The sequence below is a fragment of the Arvicanthis niloticus genome, chromosome 17 (assembly GCF_011762505.2).
Source record: "Arvicanthis niloticus isolate mArvNil1 chromosome 17, mArvNil1.pat.X, whole genome shotgun sequence".
Lineage (NCBI taxonomy): Eukaryota > Metazoa > Chordata > Mammalia > Rodentia > Muridae > Arvicanthis > Arvicanthis niloticus.
This window is the reverse complement of record NC_047674.1, coordinates 19,547,022-19,562,583: the sequence shown is the minus strand read 5'-3', so window position 1 is coordinate 19,562,583 and position 15,562 is coordinate 19,547,022. Positions and strand designations below refer to the sequence as shown.

Here is a 15,562-nt window from a genome sequence, read left to right as displayed (position 1 = left end):
CTGGGGTTGGGGAAATGATTCACTGTGGAAAGTGCTTGCTAAACAAGCCTGAAGACCTGAGTTCAAATCCCAGAAACTATATAAAGGGACATGGTAGCATATATCTGTAATTCCAGTGTTCCTAAAGTGTGATGTAAGGCAGAGGCAAAGGAGTCCTTGGAAGTTTGCAGGCCAGCATCTAAAAACATAAAACATAAAATCAACTAAAATCAACAGCAAAAACTGTTCTTTGGTGATGGGGGTGTGATATATATATATATATATATATATATATATATATATATATATATATATATTGGCTGGAGTTTGCCAGGTCAACAAACTCTATTAGAAGAGACTTGGAGGAAAATTGTTGATTTGGGTAGCACATCCAGGTAGACATGTTTATAAGCCAAGAGATCTAGGCTGAGATATAAATTCTGAGTCATAGGCATTCAGGAGCCAAGGACGGAGGCTGAGGGATGGCTAACAACAGGCAGGAAAAGAGATGAGGGAAACGGCACAGCTACAACTAAGAGAGCCTTGTCCTTCACCAGGACCAAGTCCTGAGCAGGCTGGCTGGGAATATGAAGAGAAAACCAGCTTGGGTACAGCGGCTTAAGAGCTGAGAGAGATTTATGTGCAGAACCTTCTGAAAAACATGCAAACTAGCCCGAGCTTGAAAAGAGTTCCTGACGCCCTGTCTAAGACTCTGGGACTGGGAGATAGCCAACTGTTCCCGGCAGGAGCAGTGGCAAGCAAACACAGTGAGGGCTGGGCTGCAGACAAACTAATACATGAGATGAGACACAGATAGGGTGGACCAGAACGCTTTTTTTTTTTTTTTTTTTTTTTTTTTTTTTCATTTTTTTCCAGGTTTTTTGACACATAGTTTCTCTGTGTATTTAACAAGCCCTGGCTGTCCTAGACTCAAATTGTAGACCAGGTTGGCCTTCAACTCACAGAGACCCGCCTGCCTCTGCCTTCTGCGTGCTGGAATTAAAGGCATGTAGCACCACGCCTGACACTGGCCTAGTGAACCAGAAAGAATGAGGAAATCTGAGCTTTAGGCAAAGCATTGATTTTTCCTCAGTTCTGTGACCCGGGGCCACTCACATGCTAGCCAAGCACCTCTCACTGGGCTACACTGTACTCTAACCCCCTGGTGGCTTTTTTAGGAACTCTTAGCAGCAGCTAAGAACATAAAATGAGATGAGCCAGCAAACCTCTGGGCTGGATATGGTTGTGTGCACCTGTAATCCTAGCACTTGGGAAGGCGAAGGCAGGAGGATCACCAGCCTGGGCTACAGGGTAGGTCAGAGAGGAATTTAAGACCACAGGCATTGGTTCTTTCCAACTGGCTGAGTGAAGGACAGATCAATGAAGAGTCTTATAGATTTCTGCCTCTGGAGACTTGGATGGTGCTATCACTGAAACACAGAAATATAGCGGCTGGGACTGTAGCTTAGTTGGTGGTGTACTCAAAGCCCTGGGTTCAACGCCTGGCGTTGTAGTGGTGTCACACACTCAGTCCCAGCAAGGGGGAGGCGGATGCAGGAGGTTCAGGAGCTCAAGGCCAGCTTTTATTACATAACAAATTCAAGACCAACCTGAGCTACAAGAGACCATGCTTAACCCTCTGTTCTCACCCTCAGAAAAAAAGCTGTGGGGCTGGAGAGATGGCTCAGTGGTTAAGAGCACTGGCTGCTGCCGGGCGGTGGTGGCGCACACCTTTAATCCCAGCACTTGGGAGGCAGAGGCAGCCGGATTTCTGAGTTCAAGGCCAGCCTGGTCTACAGAGTGAGTTCCAGGACAGCCAGGGCTACACAGAGAAACCCTGTCTCGGAAAAAAAAAAAAAAAAAAAATCAAGCACTGGCTGCCCTTCCAAAGGTCCTGAGTTCAATTCCCAGCAACCACATGGTGGCCCACAACCATCTGTAATGGGATCTGATGCCTCTTCTGGTGTGTCTGAAGACAGTGACAGTGTACTCATATTGAAAGATAGAAAAATCATAAGTTGATCCCCTGAACCCTACTCTTAAAAGCAAAGACATAAAAACCTGTAAGTCAAACACTGTGTTGCCTCAGTCCCAGGAAATTAGCTGACCATTTGAACAGATGGCCCTAACTAAACAAATCTTAAGATTCATGGTGTCAGGATGCTATGGGCCCGAGATTAGCTTGGCCGGGCTTTGAACTAACAGCCCTGAGACAGTTGGTGCCAGGATGCTAAAAGTTTGAGATAAACCTGACCCCCTTGAACTGGAGCTCATGATATATAGTGTGAAACTGGTTCGAAATAGCCAATTATAAAGTGACACACCATCCATCTTAGGAATTTGAGATTAAATGTATCGATGACCTAGTGACCTGTTCTCCCTCCTTCCCCCTTCCCTAACTCCACTCTCAGCCTTCCCTCTTCCCTAACTCCACCCCCACCTGGTTTGTAGATTCCCCCTTAAAAGCTGTAAACTTCTTTTGTTCTTTTGCTGAATTCCGCTGCCCCTGCCCGGGCTTGAAGGAAAGACAGCCCTGGCTAGCCAGTAAACCTCTTGCGATTTGCATCAAGTTGTGTTTCTCATGAGTGATTTGGGGTGCGTCTGCAGTTCTCCACGGATTGGTGAGGTCCTTTTCATTTGGGTTTTACAATATACAGTAAATAAATAACTTTTTAAAAAAAGAGAAAAAAGCTGTGTATTCTTTCTTCCTCTACTGATGGGATGCAAGCTTCATTGAGACAATTGAGACAGGGATGTTTGTTTGTTTGTTTGTTTGTTTGTTTCAAGACAGGGTTTCTCTGTGTAGCCCTGGCTGTCCTGGAACTCACTCTGTGGACCAGGCTGGCTTCAAACTCAGAAATCCACCTGCCTCTGCCTCCCAAGTGCTGGGATTAAAGGCGTGCAGCACCACTGCCGGGCACATTTTTGTTTCTTTGAGGCAGGGATTTGCCAAGGCAGTCCTGGAATTTATGATGATCCTGCCTTAGCCTCTGGAATGCTGGGAATACAAGCCTGCTCTAATACCAACTCCTAGACACTGGTTAACATTATCTATCTATCTATTTATTTATCTATCTTCCTTCCTTCTTTCCTATGATAGTGGAAATTCAGCCAAGGGCTGCTGCTTTTCACATGTACCCTTCCACTGAGCTAACCTGTAGTCCTGTTTGAACGCCTTATGTATTTAAGTTATTCAGGCTGGCCTTGAATTTAGGATCTGACTGACTCAGCCTCCCTCATGGCCAGTGCCATCCCAGTGCCATCAGACCTGGTCAGTGGAATACTGGTTTTTCCATTAAATTACTGAAGAGATCATTATTCACCTAACCAGTGAGTAAATGTCTGTGAAGAACATGTGGAGCCAGGTGCAGAAGGTCACATACTGTGAGGGATATGAGGAATTCAAGACAACTTTCAGGTTACACTGAAAAACCTGACCGAAAAAACATATTGGGCAATAGGCAGCTGGAGGAAATTTTACACCTGGTCTCAGGAGAGAGGAATTCTTACATGCAGCTTCAATGCTGCCAAGAGCCTCCACCTTGGGACGGCGACCAAAGCAGGAGGACTCAGAGCTTGCACTCAAATAGAGTCTGGAAACCCGAGGGAGGACCAAATGAGCTATAGAACACAGTCCTCCAGGCAAAGCCATCATCATCAGATCATCAGATTCCCCAGTGCAGGCTTGCAGGAGACCTGGGGGGGGGGGGGGAAGAGGGGAGGGGGAGGTGCTTTGGGCGCTCACCTGGGGTCCCAGCTGTCCCTCCAGCTGTTTGTACGCAATCCTGGACTGATTGCACAAGGCCTGGGGGAGGGGCTCTCTGGGGAGGTGGTATCATATATAGACCAAGTAAGGTTAACGGGAGACTTCCTTATAGGGAAGAGGAAGGCATCCATTCTTCGAGGCATTTCTATCTTTGTGGTCTGCCAAACTCCTGTGAGCAACTCCTCATCCAGGTTCTGTATGGAAGCCCAATAAACTCATGAGGTTCCCCAGGCTGAGTTTTGTTAGAATCATGGCTATACAGAGAAACCCTGCCTCGAAACAAACAAACAGAAGGAGGAGAAGGAAGAGGAGGAGGAGGGAGAGGAAGAGGAGGAGGAGGAAGAAGAAGGAGGAGGAGAAGGAAGAAGAGGAGGAGGGGGAGGGCATTATTTCACTAAAGAGAGACTGCCTGTTGCTTTAGGAAGCCCCTCTCAGCTGGTCGGTGGTGGCGCATGCCTTAAATCCCAGCACTTGGGAGGCAGAAGCAGGCAGATTTCTGAGTTCGAGGCCAGCCTGGTCTACAGAGTGAGTTCCAGGACAGCCAGGACTAAACAGAGAAAACCCTGTCTCGAAAAACCAAAAAAAAAAAAAAAAAAAAAAGAAAAAAAAAAACAAAAAAGGAAGCCCCTCTCCCAGGTAGGGATAGCCCCTCTGCCTCTCCCTACTTTGCTAATTTCTAAGGAGTGTCTCCATCTAGAGGGGAGATTCTATTCCCCTGTCTGGGAGTCATTTAGGAGACAGGATGAAGTTGAGTAGATAGAATCTATTTTCACATAGAATATATTTTCACTGGTGCCAATCAAGAGATCCAGTTCCAAAGGAATCTAAGCCCCCACCCTCCAGGTGGAGGCTGCTCACTGAGAAAAATCCAGAACTCCCTCCAGGCATTCCAGCACACAGAACCAAGGATGGATGTTTCTGGAACTGTTGCCTCTGAGGTCTCTGCTCTAAGCAGTCTTTCTACCTTCTGTTCCAATCAATTGGGACCTTACAAAGGAGGGACTAAGCCATCAGCAGAAGGAAGAGGAATATGACCAGGTGAGGTGACCATAAGAAATAAGACCAAGGAATGTTCTAGAATACATGACTTAACCAATGTTTGCACAATTCCAATTTAGCCTAAACAGAGAGGCCAGGGAATTTTTGGCCAGCTGAACCTGAGACTGGACACTCATAGATACTGACAAAAAGTTATCACAAAATCTGACATTACAGCACTGATGTAACCTGGGGATTAAATATTTGCTAGTTTGTTTTATTATTGTTGTTATTATTATTTGTTTATGTATTTATTTTAGACTGGGTCACTTTGTAGCCCTGGCTGCTGGCTGGCCTGGGACTCACATAGAGCCACCTGCCTCTAGACAGGATTAAGGGCATGTGCTACCACCCCCAGCTGTAAATTATTTTAATTCTGTACCTAATATAAAGGCATGCAGGCATTCCTACATTTTAAATTGTATATTCCAATGGTTTTTGGTTTTGGAGTCAGGGTTTCTCTGTGTAGTCCTGGACATCTCAGAACTCACTCTTTAGACCAGGCTGGCCTCAAACTCAGAGATTCACCTACCCCTGCCTCCTGAGTGCTGCGATTAAAAGCGTGTGCCACCCCTGCTGAGCTTCAAAAATATTTTGACTTTCCATTATAGTTGGACTGCTGGTCAAATGACACTTAGCTGTTCTGGTTTTGCTGTAGTGGGTGAGGACTGAACCCAGGACCTTGTACTTGGTAGCCAAGGGACCTTCTGCAAGCTACAGTCCCAACTCCTTTCTTTTCTTTTATCTTTTTTTTTTTTTTTTTTTTTTTTTGAGATGGCCTCACTAAATTGCCAGTCACACCTTGAAACTGAAAAAAAAAAAAAAAAAAAAAAAAAAAAGTGAGGCCATAATGGCTCCTATATATGGTGGAGAAGGTTTATTGTAGTCATGAGAGAGAAAACAGCCAGAGGCAGCTGGTGTGTGTAGGGGAGGGGGGAGGAATGAGAGAGGGAAAGGGAGGAAGCAGGGAGAGCACCAAAAGAACAAGAGGCCAAAAGAGAATCCTCAGACCAAGGGAGATCCAGGAACGGAGCCAGCCAGGAGCCAAGAGGGCAAGAGGGCAAGAGGGCAAGAAACCAAGTAGCCAAAATGACTGAGGTTATATAGGGATCAGAGAAGCTGGGGGAAAGGAAGTGAGAAGCTCAGGAGCTGGAAAGACTCAGTGGGTAGGGGACTAGGTGAGAGGTGTTCGGGAATAGTCACTTGGAACAGGTATCTGAGACGCTGAGAGAAACTGGCCATCAACTTCAGCTCTGGTTTGTTAGATAGGCACCTCAATCCTAGGTTAATGGAAGAGCCCTTTGCCAGAGTCTCCTTTGCCAGAGATAAGGAGAAAGACTCCTTTTAGCAAGTTGGGACTATCTTAAGTACTGGAGAGACTGCTTGATTTTGTGTAAATACCACTTTGGGAAAAGGAATTTCTTGGGATCTAACACCTGCCTCATCTCGTGGCAGCTGGTATTAAACATATGCTGTGCCAGGGCTCAGGTAACATTTAGGTTAGCTTCAGCCCCTGCCTTTCAGTTTCTTGTCTTCTCTTCCCACCAATATGTGTTTTGTTCTCTCCAGCCTGCTTTATTATAGCCTTAGGGGAATTTCTTCACCTAACCTTTGATCTGCAGACACCTAGGAACTTTAAATATTTAAAACCCAAACTATGGGTAAAGGGTGGGGTCTTCAGAATATCTACCACAGATCATAGATTGACCAGAAAGTGCTGGGAGTCTCCCTAGTCTCCGAACCATCAAACTCAAGACTTGAACCATCAAACTCAAGACTTGAGATTGTTGGGGAGAATCAAGAGAAAGGGAGCTAACTTTTTCCAAAATCTGGCCTTTAGACAAAAGCAAGCAAGCTCTCCCTCAGGGACTTAAGATACTCCTGACTTGCTAAAAGGTGTCTTTCTCCTTATCTCTGGCAAAAAGAGATTTCGGGCTCTTCCATTAACCTATGATTGAGGTGCCTATTTAACAAATCAAAGCTGACAGTCTCTCTCAGTTGGGTCCTGAGGGAAGTCCTCTATGATTATGATTGTCTTCACAGCTAGTTTGAGAGTGGAGTTGTGTCAGTAGTCCAGGAGCTGGGTGCACTTTGCCCTTGTGACTGGAGTCAGGGTCAGAGCCAGAGCCAGAGCTGGACATTAACTAAGTTAACAAGTCACAGTGAAAAGCAAACACTGGGAAAAGAACAAAAAGATCCCAGCCCCCCAAACCCCTGCTCCCCATTTGTCTTCAGGGTCTTAACATGAGATTTAGGTTTAAGTAGGAGACAAGAGGAATACACAGCTAAGTAGTTTGAGCCACCGTCATTTATGTCAGCTCCATGTCTCCTTGGAGGTCCTCTGACAAAGTTAGGTCTTTTCCCTGCTTGACAGGTTTTGGCTGTGACCAGGGCTTCTGCTATTTCCTTCACCAAGAGACTGCAGGGAATTTCCAGTTTCTTAAGGGCCATTGTTTCAGTCGTCTGGTAGCCCTAAGAGGGAACACAAGTGTTTCTTTAAAATGTCTTTCTCTGTCCCCCGCCTTCCCCCCAGGGTGGGTGTGGGGGTAGGGTGGGTGTGGTTGGAGAGGTGGCTCAGCTGTTAAGAGTACTTGCTGTCCTTTCAGAGGACTGCAGTTCAGTTCCTAACACTCACTTCAGTTGCCTCTCAACCATCCAGCAAGGGCGATTCAGCACCATAGGCCTCCACAGGGACCCGCAAGTGAGCATGCATTCCCGTAGATAGATATAATTACATGCACATACATTTAAAAACCTTAAAAAAGAAAGCAAAAAGCAAACAAACTTCCTGCCAAGAAAATTCTACCACCACCTCTGGGGAGGGGAGGGGACACGTGCCCGCAGGGTGTATGTGGAGGTCAAAGGACAGCTAGATGCCTTTGCTTTCTGAGCCATCTCCAGTCCAACCATCCCCCCCCCCAAAGAATACAGAATATTATTCACCAGGACACTGGAGTAATGGTCAAGAGCTTTTATAGACCTTCATACTATAGTAAAGTGGCTGAAGTGATAGAGTCTTTTATTATTCTTGTTTTTTTTTTTTTTTTTTTTTTGGTTTTTTTGAGACAGGGTTTCTCTGTGTAGCCCTGGCTGTCCTGGAACTCACTCTGTAGACCAGGCTGGCCTCGAACTCAGACATCTGCCTGCCTCTGCCTCCCAAGTGCTGGGATCAAAGGCGTGCGCCACCACTGTCCAGCTTCAATTTTTTTTTTAAATGATTTTTGTTTCACCTGGTTTTTAGACAGGGTCTCCCGTAGCCCACACTGGTTTTGAATTTGCTATTATTGCCAAGGATGGCCATGAACCACTGGGATTACAGGTGTGTTTTCCCTGCTTTCAGGCAACTCTCTAGAGTGAGAAGTGGCATGGCAGTGAAGGAGCTGAAATGAACCAGATCTCTGCATATGACTATTAAAAACTCTGAATAGGATATGAAAAAAATTAAAGTTACCCTCCTGTCTCAGATTCTTGAGTGCTAGAAGTACCAGGATATAGAGATTTGGCTCTCTATAAGCAAGAGACACTGTTTATACCCTCCAAACATCATGATGTTAACCACATTTATTACCACAATAATTAGGAACTTGCTGTATATAGACTAGGCTAGCCTCTAACTCATAGAGATCTACCTGTCTCTGCCAAGTACTGAGATTAAAGGCATGGGACAGGACAACCCTCGTGTAGCTTTGTTTGACCTCAAACTCCCTGTGTAGTTGAGAATAACTTTGAACTCCAGATCTTCCGGTCAATATTCCCACAAATCTTGGCATTACAGGCTTATACCACCAAGTCTGGCTCTTCTGGTTCATTCTTGATTTTTAATTAAAGATTTATTTTCAAATAAATAAATATACAGGCAGGGGATAGTGGGTTATCCCCTATAACCCAACACTCAGGAAGCAAAGACAGGTGGATTTCTGTGAATTTCAAGTTAACCTGGTCTACAAAACAAGAGTGCCAGGTCAGCCAGGGCTACACACTGGGCTCCTGTTTCAAAAAAAAAAAAAAAAAAAAAAAAAAAAAAAAAAAAAAAAAAAATTGTATACAATTAAAATCACTTACTTTTTTAATTTAAGATTTAATTGTGTGTGTGTGTTTGTGTGTGCATGTGTCTTGTTAATATATGCCTGAGGGTGCCTGAGGAGACCAGAGGAAGGTATCAGATCTCCTGGGATGTCTTGGAGCTTCTGGCAATTGTGAGCCTTCCCTGTAGGTTCTGGGAACTGAACTCAGGTCCTCTGGGAGACTAGCAAGCACGCTTGAGCTCTGAGCTCTTTCCAGCCCCTTCTGGTTAACATTTAACTGAGGCACCTTTGAGCAACCTGAGAACTCCTTAGTGCAATGTTAAGCTCTGAGGGGTTTGAGGTTTTGTGTGTGTGTGTGTGTGTGTGTATAGATTAGAGAGAGTATTTCACTCTGTAGTGTAGGCTGGAATTCCTCCTTCCCTAGCCTCAGTGCAAGGATAGACCACCACCCCAGCGGCATTTGAAAATTTCAGGCTGCTTCTCAGAGAAGTTTTCTTGTCTACCAATTTCCTACCTCTTGGGGCTATCCCAGGATACATTTATTGTGCCTTATGAATTGACATAGTTATTGACATTGTGTTTTTATTAATTTGGAAAGGAGTGCTTTTCTTTTAATGAAATATGGATTCAAATCCTGGGATACATTTCTCAGTTTGTTCAGGTACAGACTTTAAGTCCATTAAGATTAGATCAAGTTGCCGGGTGGTGGTGGTGCACGCCTTTAATCCCAGCACTTGGGAGGCAGAGGCAGGTGGATTTCTGAGTTAGAGGCCAGCCTGGTCTACAGAGTGAGTTCCAAGATAGCCAGGACTACACAGAGAAACTCTTGTCTTGAAAAAAACAAAAACCAAAACAACAACAACAACAAACCAACCAACCAACCAAAAAACCAATTAGATCAAGTTGAACATAGTGGTGCATTTTTGTAATCCCAGCATTCAGGAGTCAGAGACAGGAGGATTTCTTTCAGCTTGAGGCCTGCTTGTATTACATTCGGGGTTCTGAGCTAGCCTGAGCTACTTATGGACCCCTTAGCTCAAAAGAATAAATTTAGTTAGGCATAATGTTACACACATTTAATTCCAGCCCTCTGGGGGATGAAGGCAGGCAGATCTCTGAATTTGAGGCCAACTGGTCTACAGAGTGAGCTTCAGGACTATCATAGACAAAGTCTCAAAAACAAACAAACCCCACTTGAGGGTCACTGTGCACACCTGTCAGACCAGTATTAGGGGGTTGGGGCAAGAAAATGAGCTGGACAACAAGGTATCAAGCTCACCGACAGACAGCTACTTACCCAGTGGGAGGCCAGCCTGAGACTTTGTGTCAAAAACCAAAAACAAAACCCCAAACCTTAAAAAAGCCAGAGGAAAGCCAGGTGCAGTGGGATACTTTCTAACCCCAACACCCAGCTCTTTGGAGGAGGTGGATCTCTGTGAATTCAAGGCCAGCCTGGTCTACAAAGTGAGTTCCAGGACAACCGGGCTGTTACACGGAGAAACTTTGTCTCAAAAAACAAAAGAAAACAAAACAAAAACCCACCAGAAAAACAAGAACAAAAAAAGACCAAAACCAAAACCCTAAAAAAACAAAATCAAACAAAAAACAATTTTAGGGCCAGTCAGAGAGCTTCATGAGACCCTAATTCTTCAAGTAATCGAGATTTACATTCTTTACGTGATTTCATTTTTTGGTATTTTATAGCCTTAAAGCATCACAGAGTTGAGATTTATTTCTTTCCAGGAAGCATGGCTGGCTTTACACTCACAAAGCTGAAGATAACTTCGAATTTCTGATCCTCCTGCCTTTACTTCTTGAGGGCTGCGGTTACAGATTCAATTCCCAGCACCCGCTTGGCAACTCACCACCTTCTGGAACTGCAGTTCCCAAAGATTTGAACTCCTCCTTCTGGCCCCTGTAGGCCCAGAGCATGCCAGTGACGTGCAGGCTCCCACGCAGGGAAAGCCCACATATACATAAAATTAAAAGGGATAAAAACAAAACAAAGTAAAATAAAACTGTAAAAGGTAGCGTAGCAGATAGTCTAACATTTTAAACATCTTAGTACTATACAGAGTGCATGATCTACTTACAGAACCTTCCCCTTCAACACCACTAAAATGATAAGGCATAAATCTATAGAGATGGAGGGAATTAGAAGTAACCAACAGAACATGTTTTTCAAGCCAGAAAGTAGTTCATAATGGAATCTGGTTTAGAAACCATGGCAAAAGGAAAGCTGAGCCTAGTGCTGGGGAGGTCACAGGGCAGAACAGGACAGTAAATGCAGCCAAGTCCCCTAGGAGGTGGGGAGATGCAGGAATTACCTGTGATGGCAGCACTTTGTAGTCCTGTGTGTTCTCCCCATGCATGTTTGTGCATCACGTGTATGCAGTGTCCAAGGAAACCAGAAGAGGGAGCTGGATCTCCTAGGACTGGAGTTACAGATGGTTGGTAGCAGCTAAGTGGATGGTAGGGGAATCAAATCTGGGTCTTATGGGAGAGTAACCAGTTCTCTTAACCACTGACCTATCTCTTCAGCCCAGTGACCTAGAACATCTTAAAATTCCCTCCAATACTATGAATTTTTTAACATTAATATCTAAGGGAAACATTCACTGATGCCCATTTACCTCACAGTGTAAAGTTATTGTTAATATTGGTATCATAATCCAGTGCACATACCACAGGCACTTTTCAAAACCCTAAGTTTAAGGTAGACCATGGCTGCCAACACTTGACAGAGAAAGGAGAATCAAGTACTCAGGGCTTCATAGTGAGTTCAAAGCTAGCCTGGGCTACATGAGACCCTGTGTCAACCAACCAAAACACCCTAAACTTAACATGGCTGCCAGAATCCAAGTCATTTTTAACTTCTACCAACTCCTGCTTAATTACAGATCATCTTTAGATGGTGGAAGATTTCTCTGAGAAGTGAGTATCGGTCAGCAAAACCTGGAGAGACGAAGGAAACTCACGAAGACTTCCTGGATAACTCTCATCTCCAAGGTGAGGTGATCACACCCTAGTGTACGTGGCAGAGAGGTATCACACACTGCATGCTTTCGAAATTATGTTCTTAGAAATAATGGGATGTTGAATTTGAGTTTTACTTTTCAAGACTGGAGAGGTGGCTTAGTGATTAAGAATGTGTACACTCTTGCAGAATTCCATTCCTAGCACCCATGGGAGGAGAGGCTTACAACTAACTGCCTGTAACTCCAGCTCCATGGAATCCAGCGACCTCTCCTGGCCTCTGTGGGCAATTGCACACACCCACGTATGCACAATTAAAAACAAGATACATCTTTTAAAATTACAACTTTTCTGGGATAGAGTCTCTTGCATTCTCGGGTTGTGTCATCTTTTTGGAGAGGCGTGTTTACCCCAGATAGGAGAACAATCACAGACCAAAGATGTGATTCCGCCGAAGTACTGTGACTGTCCTGGGGTTAGTCACAGGCGTATGGATGACTCAAAGTTAGCTGTCAAAGTCACTGAAAAGCCCAGCCTGTGACTCACAAAGCCTGTGTCCCTATACATCTTGCAGGCAGCTCCAGTAGTCTCTGTTACTCATCTCTGCCCTCAGAGGGGGTGGCGGGGGGGGGGGGGGAGAGAGAGAGAGAGAGAGAGAGAGAGGAGAGAGGAGAGACACAGAGAGATTGAAATTGGAGGCTCATGGCTACACATAGCAGGTCTTGGGTATCATTTAGCCAGCTGGAGCCTCAGTGCTGCTACTAGCCAGCTCTGTGGCCACAGTGCTATCTCAGCCCCTCTGTGAGTCAGTTTCCTTGTGCTGGGCTGAGATAATCATGGTTACATTATTCGGCCATCCTGAGCCTTCCACAGCTTCCTCGGCATTCTATATAATCAGCTCTTAATCACTATTTGCTGTATTGTTAAGCACACGGTGTTTGGCTTGACTTATTTTTCCGTCTCCCCTTGGTCTTCTCATCAAGGTCCCCTACAAGATTTCCTCATGCCAGAGAGCTCGGCAGGGGATCTGAGCAAATCACTCTTGCTGCCTGGACCTCTCAGCAGTACTTGGTGAGGTGGTGGTTCTGTCCTTTGACCTTGTTCCTCTCCCTTACTGCCTCCTCAGTCTTCAAATCAAGATAATGGGACTGGGAAGTAAAACCTGTCTGCCTTTCTCCAGTGGGTTTGTAATTATGCCCAGGGGGTTCTGATTCAATCTCTAGCTTTCTTTTCTCTTTTTCTTTGTTATTGTTGGGTTTATTTATTTATGTATTTATTTGAGACAGGGTTTCTCTGTGTAGTTCTGACTATCTTAGAACTTGACCAGACTGGCCTCGAATCCAGAGATCTACCTATTTCTGTCTCCCAGGCCCACCCCTCAGTCCTGGGACTAAAAGTGTGCTCTACCACCAGCTGACTCAATCTCTGCCTTTCAGTGCCATTCATTCCTAGGCCTATCCAGATGGCTCAGTGGTTAGGAGCACATACCACCCTTCCTGAGGACCCAAGTTCAATTCCCAGCACTCATGTCAAATGGCTCTCAATTTCCTGTAATTACTCCAATTACCAGAGACCCAATTTCTCCTTTTGGCACACATGTGACATGCACAGACACACACACACACACACACACACAAATAAAAATAAGAAATAAACATTTTAAAAACTAGACAACAAAAAACTTCACAAGAGGACTTAAGTAAATATGTCTCACCTGAACTTCTCTAAACCCCACACTCGGGCAGTTGCATAACTGTGCCCGTGATCAATCCACACAAGGATCTGCTCACCAGTGAGTCCAAATAGAGCTTCCAGTGGAGGATTCATTTGGGTAAAGGAGCCTGCTGTCAATCTTGATGACTTGAATTCCATCCTTGGCACCCACATGATAGAAAGAGAGGACTCCCGTAAGTTGTCCTGTGACACACACACACACACACATACACACACACACACATCTTCCATGGGGTGGGGTGATGGGTAGGAGGGGGATGACCTCAAGCCACAAATCCTGAAGTTACTTTTTTATCTCTCTCTCATTTATTGAGTCCAGCCCATCCCTAAGCCTGCAGTCTGCACAGTGGTAAGCGGTTCCGAGATAAACTGTAAGGAAGACCCTTGAGTGTTTCACACCACTCTTGCATGCAGGCTGATCTGCATGACCAGTCGGATTCAGGGTACCCGATGGGATGGGATGTCATTTTCAAGATTTAGTTAGATGTGACGCTATCGTTTCTCTCCTGGTGTCCCCTTCTTCCTCTGTCTCTTTTATCCTGCCCACTGATTCTAGAGTAGTCAGGTGCTATGGCTTCAGGACACTGGGAGACAGGCCCATCTGTAGGAATGTAAGGGCTCCCCAAAACAACTACACCCAAGAGCTGCTTGTTTGTTTTTTTGAGACAGGGTTTGTCTGTGTAGCCCTGGCTGTCCTTGAAGGCAGGACCTGTAGACCAGGCTGGCCTCACTCTCTAGACCTCATACTTAGAGATCTGCCTGCCTCTGCCTCTGCCTCCCAAGCGCCTGGACTAAAGGTATGTGCCACCACCACCCCACCAAGAGTTTTTTTGAAGGCAGATTTTCCAGCTCTTTCCAGTCCTTAGGTGACACAGTGACACAGTCCCAACCTCAACCTCAGGAGACCATGTTTCAAAAATAACCACAAAAGGGACATTTTTCTAGGATGTCTCCTCTGGCTTGCCTATTATTCAGTCTGTGCTGGCACTGCCTAATTAGCTCCCTCTGACCACTAGACAGAGAATCCCAGCCCTTCTCTGGAAAACCGCCTCCACACACTAGGTGTCAAAGGGGGCGCTGTGTGTCCCGTTGTTTGTTTCTTGTCTATCTTATTGTGGTAGGAACTCTGTTGACGAGTCTTTGATACCACTTAGAACAATGGCCTGGGCCACAGCTCAGTAAATACATTCTTATGAATTATTTAAGAGAAGTCTCTCTTTATTAGTTTCCCTTTTTCTTTTCTTTTTTTTTTTTTTGGGGGGGGGGAGGGGGCAGGGTCTCTGTATGTAGCCTTGGCTGTCCTGAATCTAACTATGTAGACCAGGTTGGTTTTGAACTCACAGAGAACGGCCTGCATCTGGCTCCTAAATGGTTGAATTAAAGGTATTTAAGAATGTGCCTGCCTTTATTTATTTTTAGACATCATTGTTTTATTTATTTATTTATTAAAAAGATTTGTTTATTTATTTTATGTATATGAGTACACTGTAGCTGTCTTCAGACACACCAGTAGAGAGCATTGGATCCCATTACAGATGGTTTGAGCCATTATATGGTTGCTGGGAATTGAACATAGGACCTCTGGGAGAGCAGTCAGTGCTCTTAACCACTGTGCCATCTCTCCAGCCCCTGTTTTATTTTTTAGATTATTTTATTTTTAATTATATGTGTGTGTCTGTGCGTGGGTTTGTGATGTGTGAGTACCAGTTCCACCAGAGTCTACAATAGGCCTTCAGCTCCCCTGTGGCCACTGTTACAGATGCGGTTGGTTGTGAGCTGCAGTGAGACCTTTTGGGATATATTCTACTAGCCTTCAGGGACCCACTAGGAATGTCCTCAGACGGTTGTTGAGGTGCGAGGCAGAGTTGCCCTTCTACCACCTCATCTGCCTGATGGTCCCCCCAGTATGTTTGCAAAAAGCCTTGATATATAGTTTCCTTTGTCCTGTTACTCTAAAACCTTAATAAAAATGTTAAGTTAAAACATGAGAATTTGAGGGGTTGGAGAGAAGGCTCAGGGGTTAAGAGCACTGACTACTCTTCCA

At 45.0% G+C, this 15,562-nt stretch overlaps 1 protein-coding gene across 4 annotated transcripts in view; it reads left to right on the top strand.

Annotated features, from left to right (window-relative positions):
• Positions 1 to 15,562, top strand: part of Fbxo36 (F-box protein 36) — a 55,826-nt gene that overhangs the window by 25,891 nt on the left and 14,373 nt on the right. For 2 of the 4 annotated variants that reach the window (XM_076914908.1, XM_076914910.1), the window contains 2 exons: positions 11,709 to 11,817; positions 12,768 to 12,855. In XM_076914908.1, the coding sequence (XP_076771023.1) occupies positions 11,709 to 11,817; positions 12,768 to 12,855 (197 nt within the window). The remainder of the gene's footprint in view (positions 1 to 11,708; positions 11,818 to 12,767; positions 12,856 to 15,562) is intronic. The other 2 variants (XM_034521997.2, XM_076914909.1) reach the window with 1 other exon arrangement.